Source organism: Vulpes lagopus, chromosome 1 (genome assembly GCF_018345385.1).
Source record: "Vulpes lagopus strain Blue_001 chromosome 1, ASM1834538v1, whole genome shotgun sequence".
NCBI classification, from domain to species: Eukaryota; Metazoa; Chordata; class Mammalia; order Carnivora; family Canidae; genus Vulpes; species Vulpes lagopus.
Genome location: NC_054824.1, coordinates 75001501 through 75018233, shown reverse-complemented (window position 1 = coordinate 75018233; position 16733 = coordinate 75001501). Strand labels below are relative to the sequence as shown.

At 38.6% G+C, this 16733-nt stretch overlaps 1 protein-coding gene across 1 annotated transcript in view; it reads right to left on the bottom strand.

The window, feature by feature from the left end:
• UBXN7 (UBX domain protein 7) overlaps nt 1–16733 on the bottom strand; it is a 56148-nt gene that overhangs the window by 26873 nt on the left and 12542 nt on the right. Inside the window, exons 2-3 of the mRNA XM_041759394.1 lie at nt 11759–11906; nt 7915–7982 (exon numbers count right to left, since the gene is read on the bottom strand). Of these exons, the coding sequence (XP_041615328.1) occupies nt 7915–7982; nt 11759–11906 (216 nt within the window). The remainder of the gene's footprint in view (nt 1–7914; nt 7983–11758; nt 11907–16733) is intronic.

Genomic DNA, 16733 nt, shown 5'->3' with positions numbered 1-16733 from the left:
CCACCCAGGGATCCCCTAATTTATGTAATATTCTAAATCTGTTGTTGTCATTTCAACAATCTTCACAGCATCTTCACCAGGAGTAGATTAGTTCTCAAGAGACCATTTTCTTTGCTCATCTGTAAGAAGCAACTCTTCATCCATTTAAATTTTATCAACAGACTGCAGCAATCCGATTGTATCTTCAGGCTTCACTTCTAATTTTAGTTCTGTAATTTCTACCCAGATCTGCACTTATTAGTTCCTCCACTGAAGTCTTAAACCCTCAAAGTCATCCACGAGGGTTGGAATCAACCTCTTTCAAACTCCTGTTAATGTTGTTATTTCAAACCCCTCATGAATTGTGAAGGTTCTTAATGGCATCCAGAATGGTGAATCCTTTCTATGAGATTTGCAATTTATGCTGCTCAGGTCCATCAAAGGAATCACTATCTATGGCAGCTATCACCTTACAATATGTATTTCTTTAATAATAAGACTTGAAAATAAAAATTTCCCTTTAATCCATGCACTACAGAATGGATGTTGTTAGCATGCATGAAAACATTATTCCTATTTGACAATACCACCAGAATTATTATTATTATTATTATTATTATTATTCATAGAGATGCAGAGAGGGGGGGGGGGGCAAAGACCCAGGCAGAGAGAGAAGCAGGCTCCATACAGGGAGCCCGATGTGGGACTCGATCCAGGGTCTCCAGGGTCACGCCCTGGGCTGCAGGTGGTGCTAAACTGCTGTGCCACCGGGGCTGCCCTACCATCAGAATTCTTAGATGACCAGGTGTGTCGTCACTAAGCATATTTTGAAAAGAATCCTTTTTTCCAAACAGGAGGTCTCAACAGTGGGCTTAAAATATTCAGTAAACCATGTTGTAAACAGATGTGTTGTCATCCAGACTTTGTTTTTTCATTTATAGGGTTCAAGCACAGCAGATTTAGCATAATGCTTAAAGGTTCTAGGATTTTCAGAATGATAAATGACCATCAGCTTCAACTTTAAGTCACCAGCTGCATTAGTCCCTAACAAGAGAGCCAGCCTGTCCTTTGAAGATCTGAAGCACTGACTCCTCCCCTCTAGCTATGGAAGTCCTAGACAGCATCTTCTTCCAATAGAATGTTTTGTCTACATAGAAAAATCTGTTGGTTAGTATTGCTACCTTCATGAATTATCTGAGCTAGATCTTCTGGATAACTTGCTACAGTTTCAACATCAGGACTTGCTACTTCACTCTGCACTTTTATGTTATGGAAATAGCTTCTTTCTTTAAATCTCATGAATAAACTCTGCTAGCTCAAATTTTTCTTCTACAGCTTCCCCACCTCTCCGAGCCTTCAAAGAATTGAAGAGAGTCAGTCTTGCTCTGATTAGACTTTGGCTTAAGGATATGTTGTGGCTGGTTTGATCTTTGATCCTGACACTAAAACTTTCTCCTGATCAGCAAGCAATAGGTTGTTTCACTTTCTCATCATTCATGTGTTGAACGGAGCAGCACTTCTCAATTCTTTCAAATATTTTTCCTTTGCATTCACAACCTGGCTAACTGACACAAGAGGCCTAGCCTTTGGCCTATCTCAGCTTTCAATATGCCTTCCTCACTAAGTTTAATCATTTCTGGCTTTTGATTCGAAGTGAGAGACATGTAACTCTTCCTTTCACTTGGACACTTAAGAGGATATTGCAGGATTATTAACTGGCCTAATTTCAATATTGCTGTGTTTCAGGGAATAGAGAGGTCCAAGAAGGAGAGACAGGGAGTGGCTGGCTGGTCAATCAGTCCTATCAATTACGTCCACGATCTTATAAGTGTGGTTTGTGGCACCCCAAAACAATTACAATACTACAATCAAAGACCACTGATTATAGATCACTATAACAAATATAATAATGAAAACATTTGAAATATTGCAAGATTTACCAATATGTAATATAGGGACATAAAGTGAACAAATGTTGGTAAAATGGCACTAACAGACTTGTTCAACATAGGGTAGCCATAAACCATTCATTTGTAAAAAGTGCAGTATTTGTGAAGCACAATAAAACAAGGCATGCCTGCACTTCCACCTGCCACTTCAATAGGTGTTTCCTGACTCTTGCAAGCCATCTGCTATATAGCAAACATCAGTCCTTTGTATTCTCATTCTATTGACATAACAGGAATGCTGGTAACGGAGGGCAAAGAGGCTAAGCTACAAAGAGCTAATAAAAGATTCAAAAGGAGATTCATAGGGGAGCCCCGGTGCCCCGGTGGTTTAGCGCCACCTTTGGCCTGGGGTGTGATCCTGGAGACCCGGGATGGAGTCCCACCTCAGACTCCCTGCATGGAGCCTGCTTCTCCCTCTGCCTGTGTCTCTGCTTCTCGCTTTCTCTGTGTGTCTGTCATGAATAAATACATAAAATCTTTAAAAGAAAAGAAAAAGGAGATTCATAGAATAGGGGAGGTGGGGCAGGTGGAAAATAAAATTTAGTCAGAAAAATGGCACTTCATCACATTTTCACAACTCCCTGTAAATAACTGGCTTAAGGGATGCCTGAGTGGCTCAGTGGTTGAACATCTGCCTTTGGTTCAAGCTGTGATCCCAGGGTCCTGGGATCGAGTCCCACACTGGGCTTTCTGCAGAGTCTGCTTCTCTCTCTGCCTCTCTCTGTGTGCCTCTCATGAATAAATAAATAAAATCTTTTTTTTTTAAAGAAAAGCTTTTTCTTTTTTTTTTTTTTTTAAGAAAGACAATTTACAATTCTTTTTTTTTTTTTTTTTTAATTTTTTATTTATTTATGATAGTCACAGAGAGAGAGAGAGAGAGAGGCAGAGACATAGGCAGAGGGAGAAGCAGGCTCCATGCACCGGGAGCCTGATGTGGGATTCGATCCCGGGTCTCCAGGATCGCGCCCTGGGCCAAAGGCAAGCGCCAAACCACTGCGCCACCCAGGGATCCCCCAGAAAAGCTTTTTCTATTAAAAAAAATAACTGGCTTAAGAGAAGACATCTAGATTTTCAGATCTGCTTCTGCATTCAATCTATTGTTTTTCCTATAACTCAAGTAAATAAAATTAAAAGTCAACTTAACACAGATCCATAGTTGTAAAGGGGAGGAATATTTTTTTAAGATTTTATTTATTCATGAGAGACACAGTAAGAGAGGCAGAGATATAGACAGAGGGAGAAAGCAGGCTCCTTACAAGGAGCCTGATGCAGCACCAAATCCCAGGAACCCAGGATCACACCTGAGCCAAAGGCAGACACTCAAAGACTGAGCCACCCAGGCATCCTAAGGGGAGGAATATTTTAATAGTGTTTTTAAGGGGGCAGCCCCAGTGGCTCAGCGGTTTAGCGCCACCTTCAGCCCGGGATGTGACCCTGAAGACCAGGGATCGAGTCCCACATCAGGCTCCCTGCATGGAGCCTGCTTCTCCCTCTGCCTGTGTCTCTGCCTCTCTCTCTCTCTCTCTCTCTCTGTGCCTCTCATGAATAAATAAATAAAATCTTAAAAAAGAAAAAATATAGTGTTTTTAAGGGACCAGTTGGGTGCCTCCCTTCGGCCCAGGACATGATCCTAGAATCCCGAAATCAAGTCCCACATCACGCTCCCTGCACAGAGGCTGCTTCTGTGCTCCCTCTGCCTGTGCCTCTGCCTCTCTCTGTGTCTCCCATGAATGAATAAATAAAATCTTTAAAAAAAAAAATAGTGTTAAGAACACAGTAAATAGGGCAGCCCGGGTGGCTCAGCGGTTTGGCACTGCCTTTGGCCGAGGGTGTGATCCTGGAGACCCAGGATCGGGTCCCACATTAGGCTCCCTGCATGGAGCCTGCTTCTCCCTCTGCCTGTGTCTCTGCCTCTTTCTCTCTGTGTGTCTCTCATGAATGAATAAGTGGAATCTTTAAAAAAAAAAAAAAAAAAAAGAATATATAACGACATGGAGAAATTAAAAAAAAAAAAGAAAAAAGAACATAGTGAATAGGGGGATCCCTGGGTGGCTCAGTGGTTTAGTGCCTGCCTTTGGCCCAGGGTGCGATCCTGGAGTCCCGGGATCGAGTCCCGCATCGGGCTCCCTGCAGGGAGCCTGCTTCTCCCTCCTCCTGTGTCTCTGCCTCTCTCAATCTCTCTATGTCTTTTTTTTTTTTTTTCTCTCTCATAAATAAATCTTTAGGGGGAAAAAAAAAAGATCTTCTAAAAAAAAAAAAAAGAACACAGTGAATATTCCTCTTTGATACTGCACCAAAACTCAACCAGTAGTAGTTTCTTAAAGGTTAATTGTAGCATGGAATCTAAAATCTTATCAATGCACTTTTCATTATCTGCTCCATTAAAATCCACTGGTCTATGTGGTAGGCAGTCTCTAGGATGGCCTCCAATTATCCTAATCTCCCAATCTTCATTACCTGTATGTGAATATCTTGAATTCGGGCAAGTTCAAATAGAATGTGGCAGAGGTGATATAATGGGTTGTCACTTCTAAGAAAGAAAGATGGTGGCTTTTTTTTTTTTTTTTAAAGATTTTATTTATTCATTCATGAGAGAAAGAGAGAGAGAGAGAGAGGCAGAGGGAAAGGCAGGTTCCACACAGGGTGCTCGATGTGGGACTCGATCCCGGGACTCCAGGATCACACCCTGAGCCGAAGCAGGTGCTAAACCGCTGAGCCACCCAGGGATCCCCAAGATGGTGGCTTCTAAAATAAGCTGCCTTCTCTTGTTCTCTCATTTGCTCTGTGGTAAGGAACTGATGTCTACAGCCAACCAATAGCCACGTGAGTGAGCTTAGGAGATGCTCCTCTATTCAAGCTCTAAGATGATTATAGAGCTGGCTGACACCTTGTCTATACCTTGTGAGAGGCCCTAACTAAAGATACCCAGCTAAGCCACACCTGGATTCCTGAACTATAGAAACCATGAAATAATAAATATTTGTTCTTTCAGGAAGCTAAATTTTGGAGTAATTTGTTACACAGCAATAGATAACTAATATACATCTGTGATTCATCTTACTGTCTGATCTTTTACCTATGTGTAATTTTGTAATATGGTGTACTGGTCACCTGAAAATATTTGTTCAGGGGTGCCTGGGTGTATCAGTCAGTTATGGATCCAATTCTTGATTTTAGCTCAGTTCACAATCTCAGGGTTGTAAGATCAACCCTGCATTGGGCTCATTGCTGGATGTGGAGCCTGCTGAAGATTCTCTTTCTCCCTCTTTTTCTGTCCCTTCCCTAACCCCCCTCCCTCTCTCAAAAAAAAAAAAAAAGAGAAAAAATGTTTGTTCACTGAGATATACAAACATTTCAAACACCAACCATTTCATTACATAATAATAATAATAAATCAACACCTGTTAATGCCACCACTAATCTCATCAGAAAGCCTTTAAGGATTAGGAAGTTACCAAGTTCCTAATTGTGGGAAATAAACTTTCTAAAATTCTAATTTTTGCCAGAATAACTGGTAACAATGCCAGTTGTCTGTCTCAAAGTGGTAACAGGATTTTGTTCATCTCCAAGAAAATGTCTGCCAAATGCCTAAATAACCATAGTTTTTCCAGAATCTTTCAAGTAAAAATAAAGTTCCACAAGAAAAGCAGCTGGTTTAGCTCACAACTCAAACAACTATACAAGTGCTTTTCCTTCAAGTAACCACACTATACTTCAGTATGCAGAAGTGCTTTATGTATACATTTTACTTCATAGAAAAGAATAGTTTAGAAATATGTACCCAGGAATCCAGATTTAATGAAATCAATTTTTTATTGCTTTATCAAGAACATTATTAAGTAAAATAGGCTTTTCCTTTTTTCTTTTTTTTTTTAATTCTGTGAAGAATTTACAGTTTGGTGCCACTGCCCTGACTTAATTAAGATGCAGCAGTCTGACCTATCATTGTTTCTGAGCCATCAGTTCAAATCTCAACAATGTAAAAAAGGCAAATAACTTCTGAAAATTTTTATGAAAATAGTTTTCATATTACAGACCCAAGATCACACTTTGAGAATCACACTTTAAAATCAATACTGTCCTAAGAAGAAAATAGTTCTCCAAAGACCTTTATCAGTTATAGTAAGATCTAACAATGAGGGTGCCTGGGTGGTCCAACTGGTTAAGCCTTTGGCTCAGGTTATGATTCCAGGGTCCTGTGATCAAGTCCCGCATTAGGGTCCCTGCTCAGTGGGGAGTCTGATTCTCCCTCTACCCCTTCCCCTGCTCATAATCTCTCTCTCAAATAAATAAATGTTCTTTAAAAAAGAAAAAAAAGATGTAATAATGAAAGTTAGGACTGACTTCCTAACTGTATATAGTCATTCTCATTCCCCTCTTCAATGTCTATTAAACCAGAGGTAAAAGGAGGAAAGGGATTTCAAATTAGAACAGTTTTGCCTCTTTACAACAGTAAGAGAGCATAGAATTTATTTCCTGTCATTTACCCCACTCTGAAATCCTGCCTTATTCCTTCAATAAAGAAAAGATAAAGCTTCCAAAGGCATCACCCCTCAATTCCAAAATCCATCCATAACATTTGTATGAAAAAACAAATGATGAACAATGCTTTATTAGTTCTGATAATAAGCACAATGACTGCCTGAATCAAAGTCCAGAAAGCCTATATTATACTTCAATATTCAGTTCTTAGAGTTTTCTTCACCCCAATTTTATTTCTGAATCTAGACAGTATATTCTGTTATTTCTTACTACAGTAAACTCCAAAGTTGCCCAGTCAAATATTGATCTTAAAAAAAAAAACAAAAAACTCTCAGGACGCCTGGGTGGCTCAGCGGTTGAGCATCTGCCTTCGGCCCAGGGCATGATCCTGGAGTCCCAGGATCAAGTTGCACATCCCTGCATGGAGCCTCCTGCTTCTCCCTCTGCCTGTGTCTCTGTCTCTTTCTCTCTGTGTGTCTCTCATGAATAAATAAATAAAATCTCTGGGGGGAAAAAAACTCTCAATTATAGTGCTTTTTCAAATTAAAACATATCATTTATATTGTTTTCTTCATCCATTTCTTATAATTTATTTCTTCTCCTTTATTCAAATTTACCTACAAAACTTTATTTCTCTGCATTACTGGCCTCCATATGTACAATATAATACATTTCTATGACTTTGCCCACCCAGATTATAACTTTATTTTCTATTTTTTTATAGATCTATTAATGCCTAAAATATTTAGCCTGCAAAAGGTAAATTAAAGTGCTTATTTTTTTTTTTAAATTTTTTTTTATTTTTATTTATTTATGATAGTCACAGAGAGAGAGAGAGAGAGGCAGAGACACAGGCAGAGGGAGAAGCAGGCTCCATGCACCGGGAGCCCGACGTGGGATTCGATCCCAGGTCTCCAGGATCGCGCCCTGGGCCAAAGGCAGGAGCTAAACCGCTGCGCCACCCAGGGATCCCAATTAAAGTGCTTATTAAACTAAAACTAAATTTTCTTTAAATCTAATTAAATGTTCCATTTTCTACCATCTTTCTATGCATCTAGATTGATATCACAATATTTTGCATGGAGTAGGTATTATTTTCTCCCTTGCTCAAAATAGGGATAGAACGTTTAGAAATTTAGAAAGAGTAAAGACAAGACATATCAAGACAGTAAGAATATGGCAGTCAAGTAAGTACTCCCCAAAATAAAAAGTAATCAGTCTTTTATTTAATGATAGCATTGTTTCCATTGCAAGGCAGTAGTTCTTTTTGCTTTCTTCTTTTGGCCTTTTACAACAAATACCAATATTTTAATCTGGTTCTCTCCTTGGAAAGAAGCAACTCTGCAATTTTCCCAATGAGAGTACAGAATTACAGGATAAGACCTGACTGTACAACATTTGAAGTAAGAATCTCTGAGGAAGCCTTCACATCTTTTGATAGCTTCATTAAAACCCTAAAGATAACAACAGAGTCCAATAAAACCAAGGAAAAAGATGAACTTACCACCAAACAAAGGTTCTGGTTCCACCAGTATTTCCTGTTTTTGAGGAATTGGGGCACGAACTTCTTCTCTATCAAAAGAAGTAGGAAAATATCAAAAGGAAAACTTTTTTGCTTCATGTTCTCTCTATAACTATTGTGAAAACATCCAAATTAACAAGTAATACTAATACTAAACTTAGTGACTTTTAGGAATCACGGTATTAAATGATTGTTAGATGGTTTCTATAAAGAGGTCAACTAAAATAAAAGTACCTGGCATAGATAGCTCATATAGTTTATAAAGATATAGAACAGAAAAAGAAAAAATATTTCCCATTTCCTCTCAAGTTCCCTACCCTAGGTTCTTTTCAGGAAAGAAAAAAAAAGGGATGTTACAAAAAAAAAAAAAAGAAAGACCCTCAGACAAAAAAAATTAATGGAAGAATACACAGGCATAATAAAAGCAGTATTACATTACATAATAGATCATTAAATCACCCAGATATTAAAATACCTTAAATAAACAAGCAGCAAATTTTATGCTAGTTATGAAGATAGTTAATATAGGTACTACCTTGGATTATTTATTAAATAGACTCCAATATACACACAAAACAGAAAAGGTAATAACTCATCTCCTAAAAGCCTATAAACTCTTCAAAGTTTACCTCCAGAGGATTTATTAAAAACCCACCTCCAAAACACAAAACACCACCTCCTCCTGTAGAAAATACTCATTTAGAAATACTGTAAAAATGGTGTATGTTCCTTTAAATACCAATTTAATTATTTTTTAGTTTTATTTTTTTTTTAATTTTTTTTTTTAATTTTTATTTATTTATGATAGTCACACACACAGAGAGAGAGAGAGGCAGAGATACAGGCAGAGGGAGAAGCAGGCTCCATGCACCGGGAGCCCGACGTGGGATTCGATCCCGGGTCTCCAGGATCGCGCCCTGGGCCAAAGGCAGGCGCCAAACCGCTGCGCCACCCAGGGATCCCTATTTTATAGTTTTAACTCAAATATTAATCTCTGCTTATTAATGTTCATAGCAAGGAAGAGTTATGTTCCAAACTTATTACTGTCCTGCTTACAATGTTAATTTAAGTTAGGCCTACTGTTTTGCATTCAGGTGTTTTCTAATAATATTAACTGAGTTTAAGGCCCTATTTTTTATATCTAATAGCTGGAACTTCAAAATATACTTAATGAAATAAGGTATGAATATTCATTTGTCAACAAAACATCCTATAATCAAAGAACAATTAGATGGACAAAGAAATCCACAATAAGCCAAAAGATGGAGGATAAAGGGTAATTCAAAATTATGCTAAGTACATCAGTCACAGCTCACAGACAAAATTTCTGTAATCTGAAGGATAGACAATGCATCTATAAGAGGAAGCTCTATTAATATTCTTTCATCAAAGAGATAGTCTATTTTCTTACAAAAACTAAGAATTGGGCAGCCTCGGTGGTGCAGCGGTTTAGCGTCGCCTGCAGCCCAAGGTGTGATCCTGGAGACCCAAGATCGAGTCCCACGTTGGGCTCCCTGCATGGGGCCTGCTTCTCCATCTGCCTGTGTCTCCGCCCCCAACCCCCTCTCTCTCTGTCGCTCATGAATAAATAAAATCTTTAAGAAAAAAAAAAACAAAACTAAGAATTTAGGGGCCCCTGGATGGCTCAGTCAGCTAAGCCTTGGCCTTTGGCTCAGGTCATGATCTCAGGGTCCAGGGATTGAGACTCACATCTGGCTCCCTACTCAGTGGGGGGAGTCTGCTTCTCTCTCTGCCCACTCTCCCCTTTGTGTACCTCTTTCTCTCTTGTACTCAAATAACTAAACCTTAAACAAAAAAAAGAAAGAAAACTAAGAACTTAGAAGATAGCTTTAACCTAAATAAATCCATTAAAAAAATCAATCGGCTCCCTGCATGGAGCCTGCTTCTCCCTCTGCCTGTGTCTCTGCATCTCTCTGTGTGTCTCTCATGAATAAAAAAATAAACTTAAAAAAAAAAAAAAAACAATCAATCAATGAATTATTGCTATATCTGATTTTATACTTAGAGTCTGTGTGTGTGTGTGTGTGTGTGTGTGTGTGTGTGTGTGTATATAACTCAGAAAACAAATCAATTAGGGGGTTGGATTAAGTAGTAGTCCCTATACAGAAAAACTTGATTGAGTGTACCTGTTCCAAGATTGTTAGCTACCTAACAAAATGAAAGAATGGATCAGAAAAAAGTGAATGGCAAAGAATGAAAAATTATAGTTTAGGAATTAGGAGTCATTATCAAAAGTCAAATTATAATGTAATTCAGTAGGAAAAGACATTCATTTATAAAACTTTTTAATTAATTTTTTTTAAGTAGGCTCCACACTAAATATAGGGCTTGAACTCACAACCCTAAGATCAAGCATTGATTGCATCCTCTACTGACTGAGCCAGCCAGGCACCCCATATCAAAACTATTTTTTTTAAGTTGGATTTTTTTTAAGATTTTATTTATTTATTAATAAGTGACAAAGAAAAAAAAAATAAAAATAAAATAAAAAAAAAATAAAAAAAAAATAAGTGACAAAGAGAGAGAGAAGCAGAGACATAGGCAGAGAGAGATGCAGGCTCCATGCAAGGAGCCCAACGTGGGACTCAATCCTGGGTCTCCAGGATCACACCCTAGGCTGAAGGCTCAACCACTGAGCCACCTAGAAGTCCCTCAAAATTATTTTTAAACACAATTAAGAAAACATGTTTTAAACAATGAGAACAGTTATGCTCCCTCAAATCAGCTGTGAATATCTGTTATTCAAGTTTCTATAAACTAAATCATGTTTTCATATGGATTTCCATGAAAAATTTGAGCTATGTTGGGGGGAATGGGATACCAACATCTGAAATATACAGGCAACACTGACAAGGAAAAACTTTATGAAGTATTAATAATAATCTCTAAAGTTCATTCTTCATTTGGAAACAATTAGTACTCTAAAATCTGGAACTAGATCAACAAAAGAGGCAACTTTGTCTTGAAGGTTCTTTGGCTTTTTAAATCTATCTCTAATTTTAATACCTATGTCTTTTAGTCTATTCCCTAAAATTCCTCTTGTTTAGTATCTCATGTTGTAAACCCTGAGAGTTATAAAGGGCTGTAAGCATTAAAGTCTTATTTAAAGATCTCTTTAATTTTGTTTCAAAAATCAATGGTTTTCCTTCCAGTAGCACTTATCTCTAATATTTTCCAAAGACTTGGAATTTTGTCCCTAAGGTATTGATTTCAAATTCTCATTGGTATCCAATGTAAAGGGCAAAAACACCCAAATCTGCTCACCATTTATTATCATTCTCTACAGAGTACAGTTCCATATGCTAAAGATGTTTCTAATGATTAACTACATGTATGTAACTATCATTAAGGTATAAAGGACTAGAATTACTTTTCAAAAATTTTTGTGGCAACTCAAAACTCTCCTGGGATAACGTAAGAAAATCCAGAATTAAAAAAAAAGAAAAGAAAAGAAAAAGAAAGAAAGAAAACCCAGAATTGAGAAATCTGAACTTTATTGGGCTTTGTTGCTACTTCTGCTATGTAACTGCTATCTAGCTTGGGAAAATGGCTATGCCTCTGCTTCCTTATCTATAAAATGTAGATACAAGGCCATCCCATAGGGTTCTTCTGAACATTAAATAATAGACATGAAAGTGCTCTACAGAATTTACAGTATATAAGCATTAAAATGTCTATGTGACACTTTCTCAGATGGTTTCAACTCCTAATTTTTTCAAAATCAGAGAATTAACCTAACTGATAAAAATGCAACTGCTCAATTTAGGCAAGGGGTACCTCCTAACAATAAATAATAAACTCATACTCCGTGTGTGGTCTGACTGTGGAAACACTTGCTGAACTGGTACTGGGCTCTTCAGCAATTCCTCCACCATCCAAAAACATAGTAACTGCCATCTCCAGATTATTGTTGCAGGCTTCAAGCATATGTTTCCCTACGCTTTCGCTTGCACCTGAAATAGCAAAAAAGACAGGGAAAAAGTTAAAAAAGAAAAAAAAAGGACATCTTATATTCAGTTCATATTAAAATATAGAATTCCCAAGCAAATGAATAGTATCTTTTTTCCTTTTAGGATGAATGGCTTCTTTTTAAAAACGTGTTTGCATACTTTTACAATGTTAGCTGATTAATACATATACAAAGCTAGAAAAGAAACTGACAACATTAAAATAGTGCTCGTCCTTCATAATAAAACCAAACTAAATAAAGCATGTCTTTAAATGGACCAACCATACATCTGTTAATAAACTGAAAAAAAAAGAAAAATTAAAGATTACATTCTAGAAAGTTAGAAATATTTTGTTAGAAAGAATGCATTTCAGTTAGCATTTGTTTCATTAAAAAGAAAGCATTTTTTAATAATAAAGGGAGAAAAGTGAGATGGGACATTTTTGTCAAAAACATAACCAAGTCAAAATCTGGTAAGAAATGTCAGTCTTCAGGGGTGCCTTCAGGGGTGGCTCAGCTGGTTAAGCATCTGCCTTCAGCTCAGGTCATGATACCAAGTCCTGGGATGGAGCCCCACACCATGCTCACTGCTCAGCAGGGAGTCAGTCCCTCTCCCTCTGCCACTCCCCCCACTTGTGCATGCTCTAATAAATAAATAAAACCTTAAGAAAACATATCAGTCTTCAGGACACTTGGGTGGCTCAGTCAATTAAGTGTCCAAACTCTTGATTTCAGCTCAGGTCATGATCTCAGGGTCATGGGATTGAGCCCTACACTGGGCTCAGTGCTGGGTGTGGAGCCTGTTTAAGATTCTCTCTCTCCCTCTCCTCCCCCCACCTAACCCCACTCTCTTGAGTTCTCCTTCTCTCAAAAAAAAAGGGGGGGGGGGAGATGTCAATCTTCATCATTTAAAACTGACCCTACAGGGATCCCTGGGTGGCGCAGCGGGTTAGCGCCTGCCTTTGCCCCAGGGCGCGATCCTGGAGACCCGGGATCGAATCCCACATCGGGCTCCCGGTGCATGGAGCCTGCTTCTTCCTCTGCCTGTGTCTCTGCCTCTCTCTCTCTCTCTGTGACTATCATAAATTAAAATAAAATAAAATAAAATAAAAAATAAAACTGACCCTACATATATTTATTCATTTGTAAAGCCAGTATTGTCTGTTAGATGCAATGTAGATTGGTAAAGCCCTTTACAAAACCAATTTTACATTTTACGACATGTATCAAAAAGTACTCCTTTCGGGCGGCCCCAGTGGTGCAGCGGTTTAGCACCGCCTGCAGCCCAGGGTGTGATCCTGGAGACCCGAGATCGAGTCCCACATCAGGCTCCTTGCATGGAGCCTGCTTCTCCCTCTGCCTGTGTCTCTGCCTCTCTCTCTCTCTCTCTCTCTCATGAATAAATAAATAAAATCTTAAAAAAAAAAAAAAAAAAAAAACAACTCCTTTTTTGACCCAGTAATTTGCGCTTATGGTCAAAAAACTTTTTTTTTTTTTTTGAGAGTGAGTGAGTGTAGTCTGCGTGTGTGTGCAGCAGCACGGTAAGGGGCAGAGGGGAAGAATATTCAAGCAGACTTCATGCTGAACACAGAGCCCAATATGAGGCTCAATCTCATGGGATCATGACCTGAGCCAAAACCAAGAGTTGGACACTTAATCAACTGAGCCAAAAATCAATTTATTCTTGTATTTATTCCATATCAAACACTATGTGCATAAATATGTCCATATACATGTCCAGTATAGTTTCAATTAATATTGAGAAACTGGAAACATAGGGGATCCCTGGGTGGCGCAGTGGTTTAGCGCTTGCCTTTGGCCCAGGGCACGATCCTGGACCTGGAGACCCGGGATCGAGTCCCACATCGAGTCCCACATTAGGCTCCTGGTGCATGGAGCCTGCTTCTCCCTCTGCCTGTGTCTCTGCCTCTCTCTCTCTCTCTCTCTGAAATAAATAAATAAATAAATAAATAAATAAATAAATGGAAACTGGAAACATAAATTCCAATAATACTAGAATCTAAATTGTAGAATCTATATGATGGAACATTTTGTGACCATTAAAACGTATCTCAGGTTTTTCCATCTGGGATGACTTTCCTTCTACAAGAATCACGTAGTCTTATAACTTCCTTCTAAAGAGTCTGTGTCTGTGTGTTTATGTGTATGTGTTTGGTCTGAAAATGTCTTTATTTTGCTGTCATTCCTGAAAGACAGCTTTACTATTTTCAGGCTGACAGCTATTTTCCCTCAGTAAAGACAGCATTCCAATGTCCTCTGGCTTCTGGTGTTACTACCGGGAAATCAGTTGCCAGACCAGAAAAAAATCCTTTTTATAGCAATCTGTTGTTTCTCTCTAGTTGCTTTTAAGATTTTCTCTCTTTGGTCTTCTGCAGTTTCACTCTAATTTGTTTTGGCTGATTTTACTTATTCTTGAGATTCACCGCACTTTCACTATGTAAGGACTGTTATCTTTTATCAAGTTCTAAGGCTTTAAATGAAGCCTACAATACTTCTTACCTGCATTACTACAACAAGCTCCTAAATGATCACCATTCTATCTTCCACCTTAACTGCTGCGGTTATGCTCCAAAATACAAGTCTGATTCTCATTCTCCCTCCTTCCCTCTGTCTCTCACACAGTCTTTACTGGCTCTCTCACACCACAGTGTACAGTATAAATTCCCAAATCCTTATGATCAGGATAGTCCTTTGTGATCAAGCCTCAGCCCATCTCTCTGGTTTTCCCTCTCCTCTTCCTCATCTTAACACAATTCAGTACAGTAATACTGAATTACATGCTTGGAATGCCCTTATCCTCATCTCCCCTTCATCTAGTTTGTGCATGCTCAAGAACCATGTGTTACTTTGTCACTGTACTGTCACATGTGTTACTTTTTTTAAGTGTTACTTTGTCAATTTATGTGCTAAGCACTCTCTACACTATCTCCCCATTCCCAACCTTATGATACTCTTATTATATACATGAATATGCTACCAAGCAGTAAATGCTAGTTTACTCTCTGGCTTCTAGGAAAGAGCAGAAGCTTCTTGAACACAGGGATTGCCTTTTGTCTTGGTATCCCCAACACTTAGCATTGTGTTTGCCTGCACACAATCAATGTCTAATAAACTGACTTAGAATGGTTTCAGTTAGATGGAAACTGTAGGAATTGTTGGTTGATGGTATGTTTCCAATTGAAGGAGACAGAGAAGGGTTTAAAGTTTTTTAAATTTGAGTAATATATGAAGCCTTTTTAAAGGAAAAAGACTCCCTGGGTCTATGTAACTAAAATGACCATATATATACCCATTCTGACCCATCTTTTTCACTCTATATCCATTGCTATAGTCTTTGCTCAAGCCTTTACCTCTTATGTGAACAACTAACTGCATCTCTCTGCTCTTGCTCATGCTCCTTTTGACAGACCTTATACACTGCTAAATAATGTAAATTTGATGGTCTCCTCTGTATCCATAGTTCTGCATTGCTGACTAGAAGGGGGGTTTTTTGTTGTTGTTTTTTAAGATTTATTTATTCATGAGAAACACATAGAGAGAGGCAGAGACAGGCAGAGGGAGAAGCAGGCTCCATGCAGGGAGCCCGACATGGGACTCGATCCCTGTCATCCGGGATCCTGCCCTGAGCCGAAGGCAGATGCCCAACTGCTGAGCCACCCAGGTGTCCCTGCTGACTAAAAGTTTTCATCTCTCTTAAGCTGCCAATAAGATTTGGCTCTTATATACTGCTCCCAAATGATACCCCTCTGCTCTCATCTCACCACTATACCATTCTCTCTACCCACACAGACCTAGGTAATCTAGGCAGATCCCTTGGTGTTACTTTAAAATGCCATGCCTTTGCAAAATATGGATAGTTATATAAAATCAGTCCCCTCATTTTTCTTGACAACATACCAAATACCCACTTTTCTGTTAAGTTTTGGACCTTCCTCCTTTCTTCCTCACTCTGAAGTAGATATAGGAATAGATGTATACTTTTCTATTTAGTCTCATTCTCTATCCTTGTCCTGCTAGCTTTTCCACCCTGAAAACTTTAAAAACTCATTGAACTTGCCAAGTTTTCACTTTTCTCATGTCAGTTTTCTCTCCCTAAGTTCTCAATCAAGCTGAACTCAAGTACTAGTAGGTACAAATTTACATTCTCACCATTAGGAAACACACTTCTAAAAAATGAAATTTTGGGCCACCTGAGTGGCTCAGTTGGTTGGGCATCCGACTCTGATTTTAGCTCAGGTCATGCTCTCAGGGTCATGAGATTGAGCCCTAGACTGCATTGGGCTCCACACTCAGCTGGAAGCCTGCTTGAGATTCTCTCTGCTTCTGCCTCCTTCACTTGGCTCTCTCTCTAAAATAAATAAATCTTAAAAAAAAAAAAGAGAGAGAGAGAGAGAGAGAGAGAGAGAGAAAGAAATTTCACAACACAAACAAATGCAAATTTTTGAGGGGAAGGAGAAGTTCAACTATCCCAATAGCCAACCTTAGGTAATCCTGAGGCAAAACCAGCATAAATTTGATGAACAATTTTGAGACTCATGTGTTTCCATACTATTTGGCATAAAACCTGAAGCTCTGGTTTAGTGCCTTCCTAATATTTTTGCATTATACATCTTAAATGCTAGTCTAAAAGTTCAGTGTCTATTGTGCTCCATTTAACTTACATACACAGCAATTTCTAAAAGTTAAAAGGTTCCCACAGGTAGACCACTCTGGCTACCTGTTTTAGCAAAGATGCATGAACTGTTATATTTACCTCATAATGAACCCTAAAACCAGCTTCACAAGGTCTACTAATCTTTTCCTTTCAGAG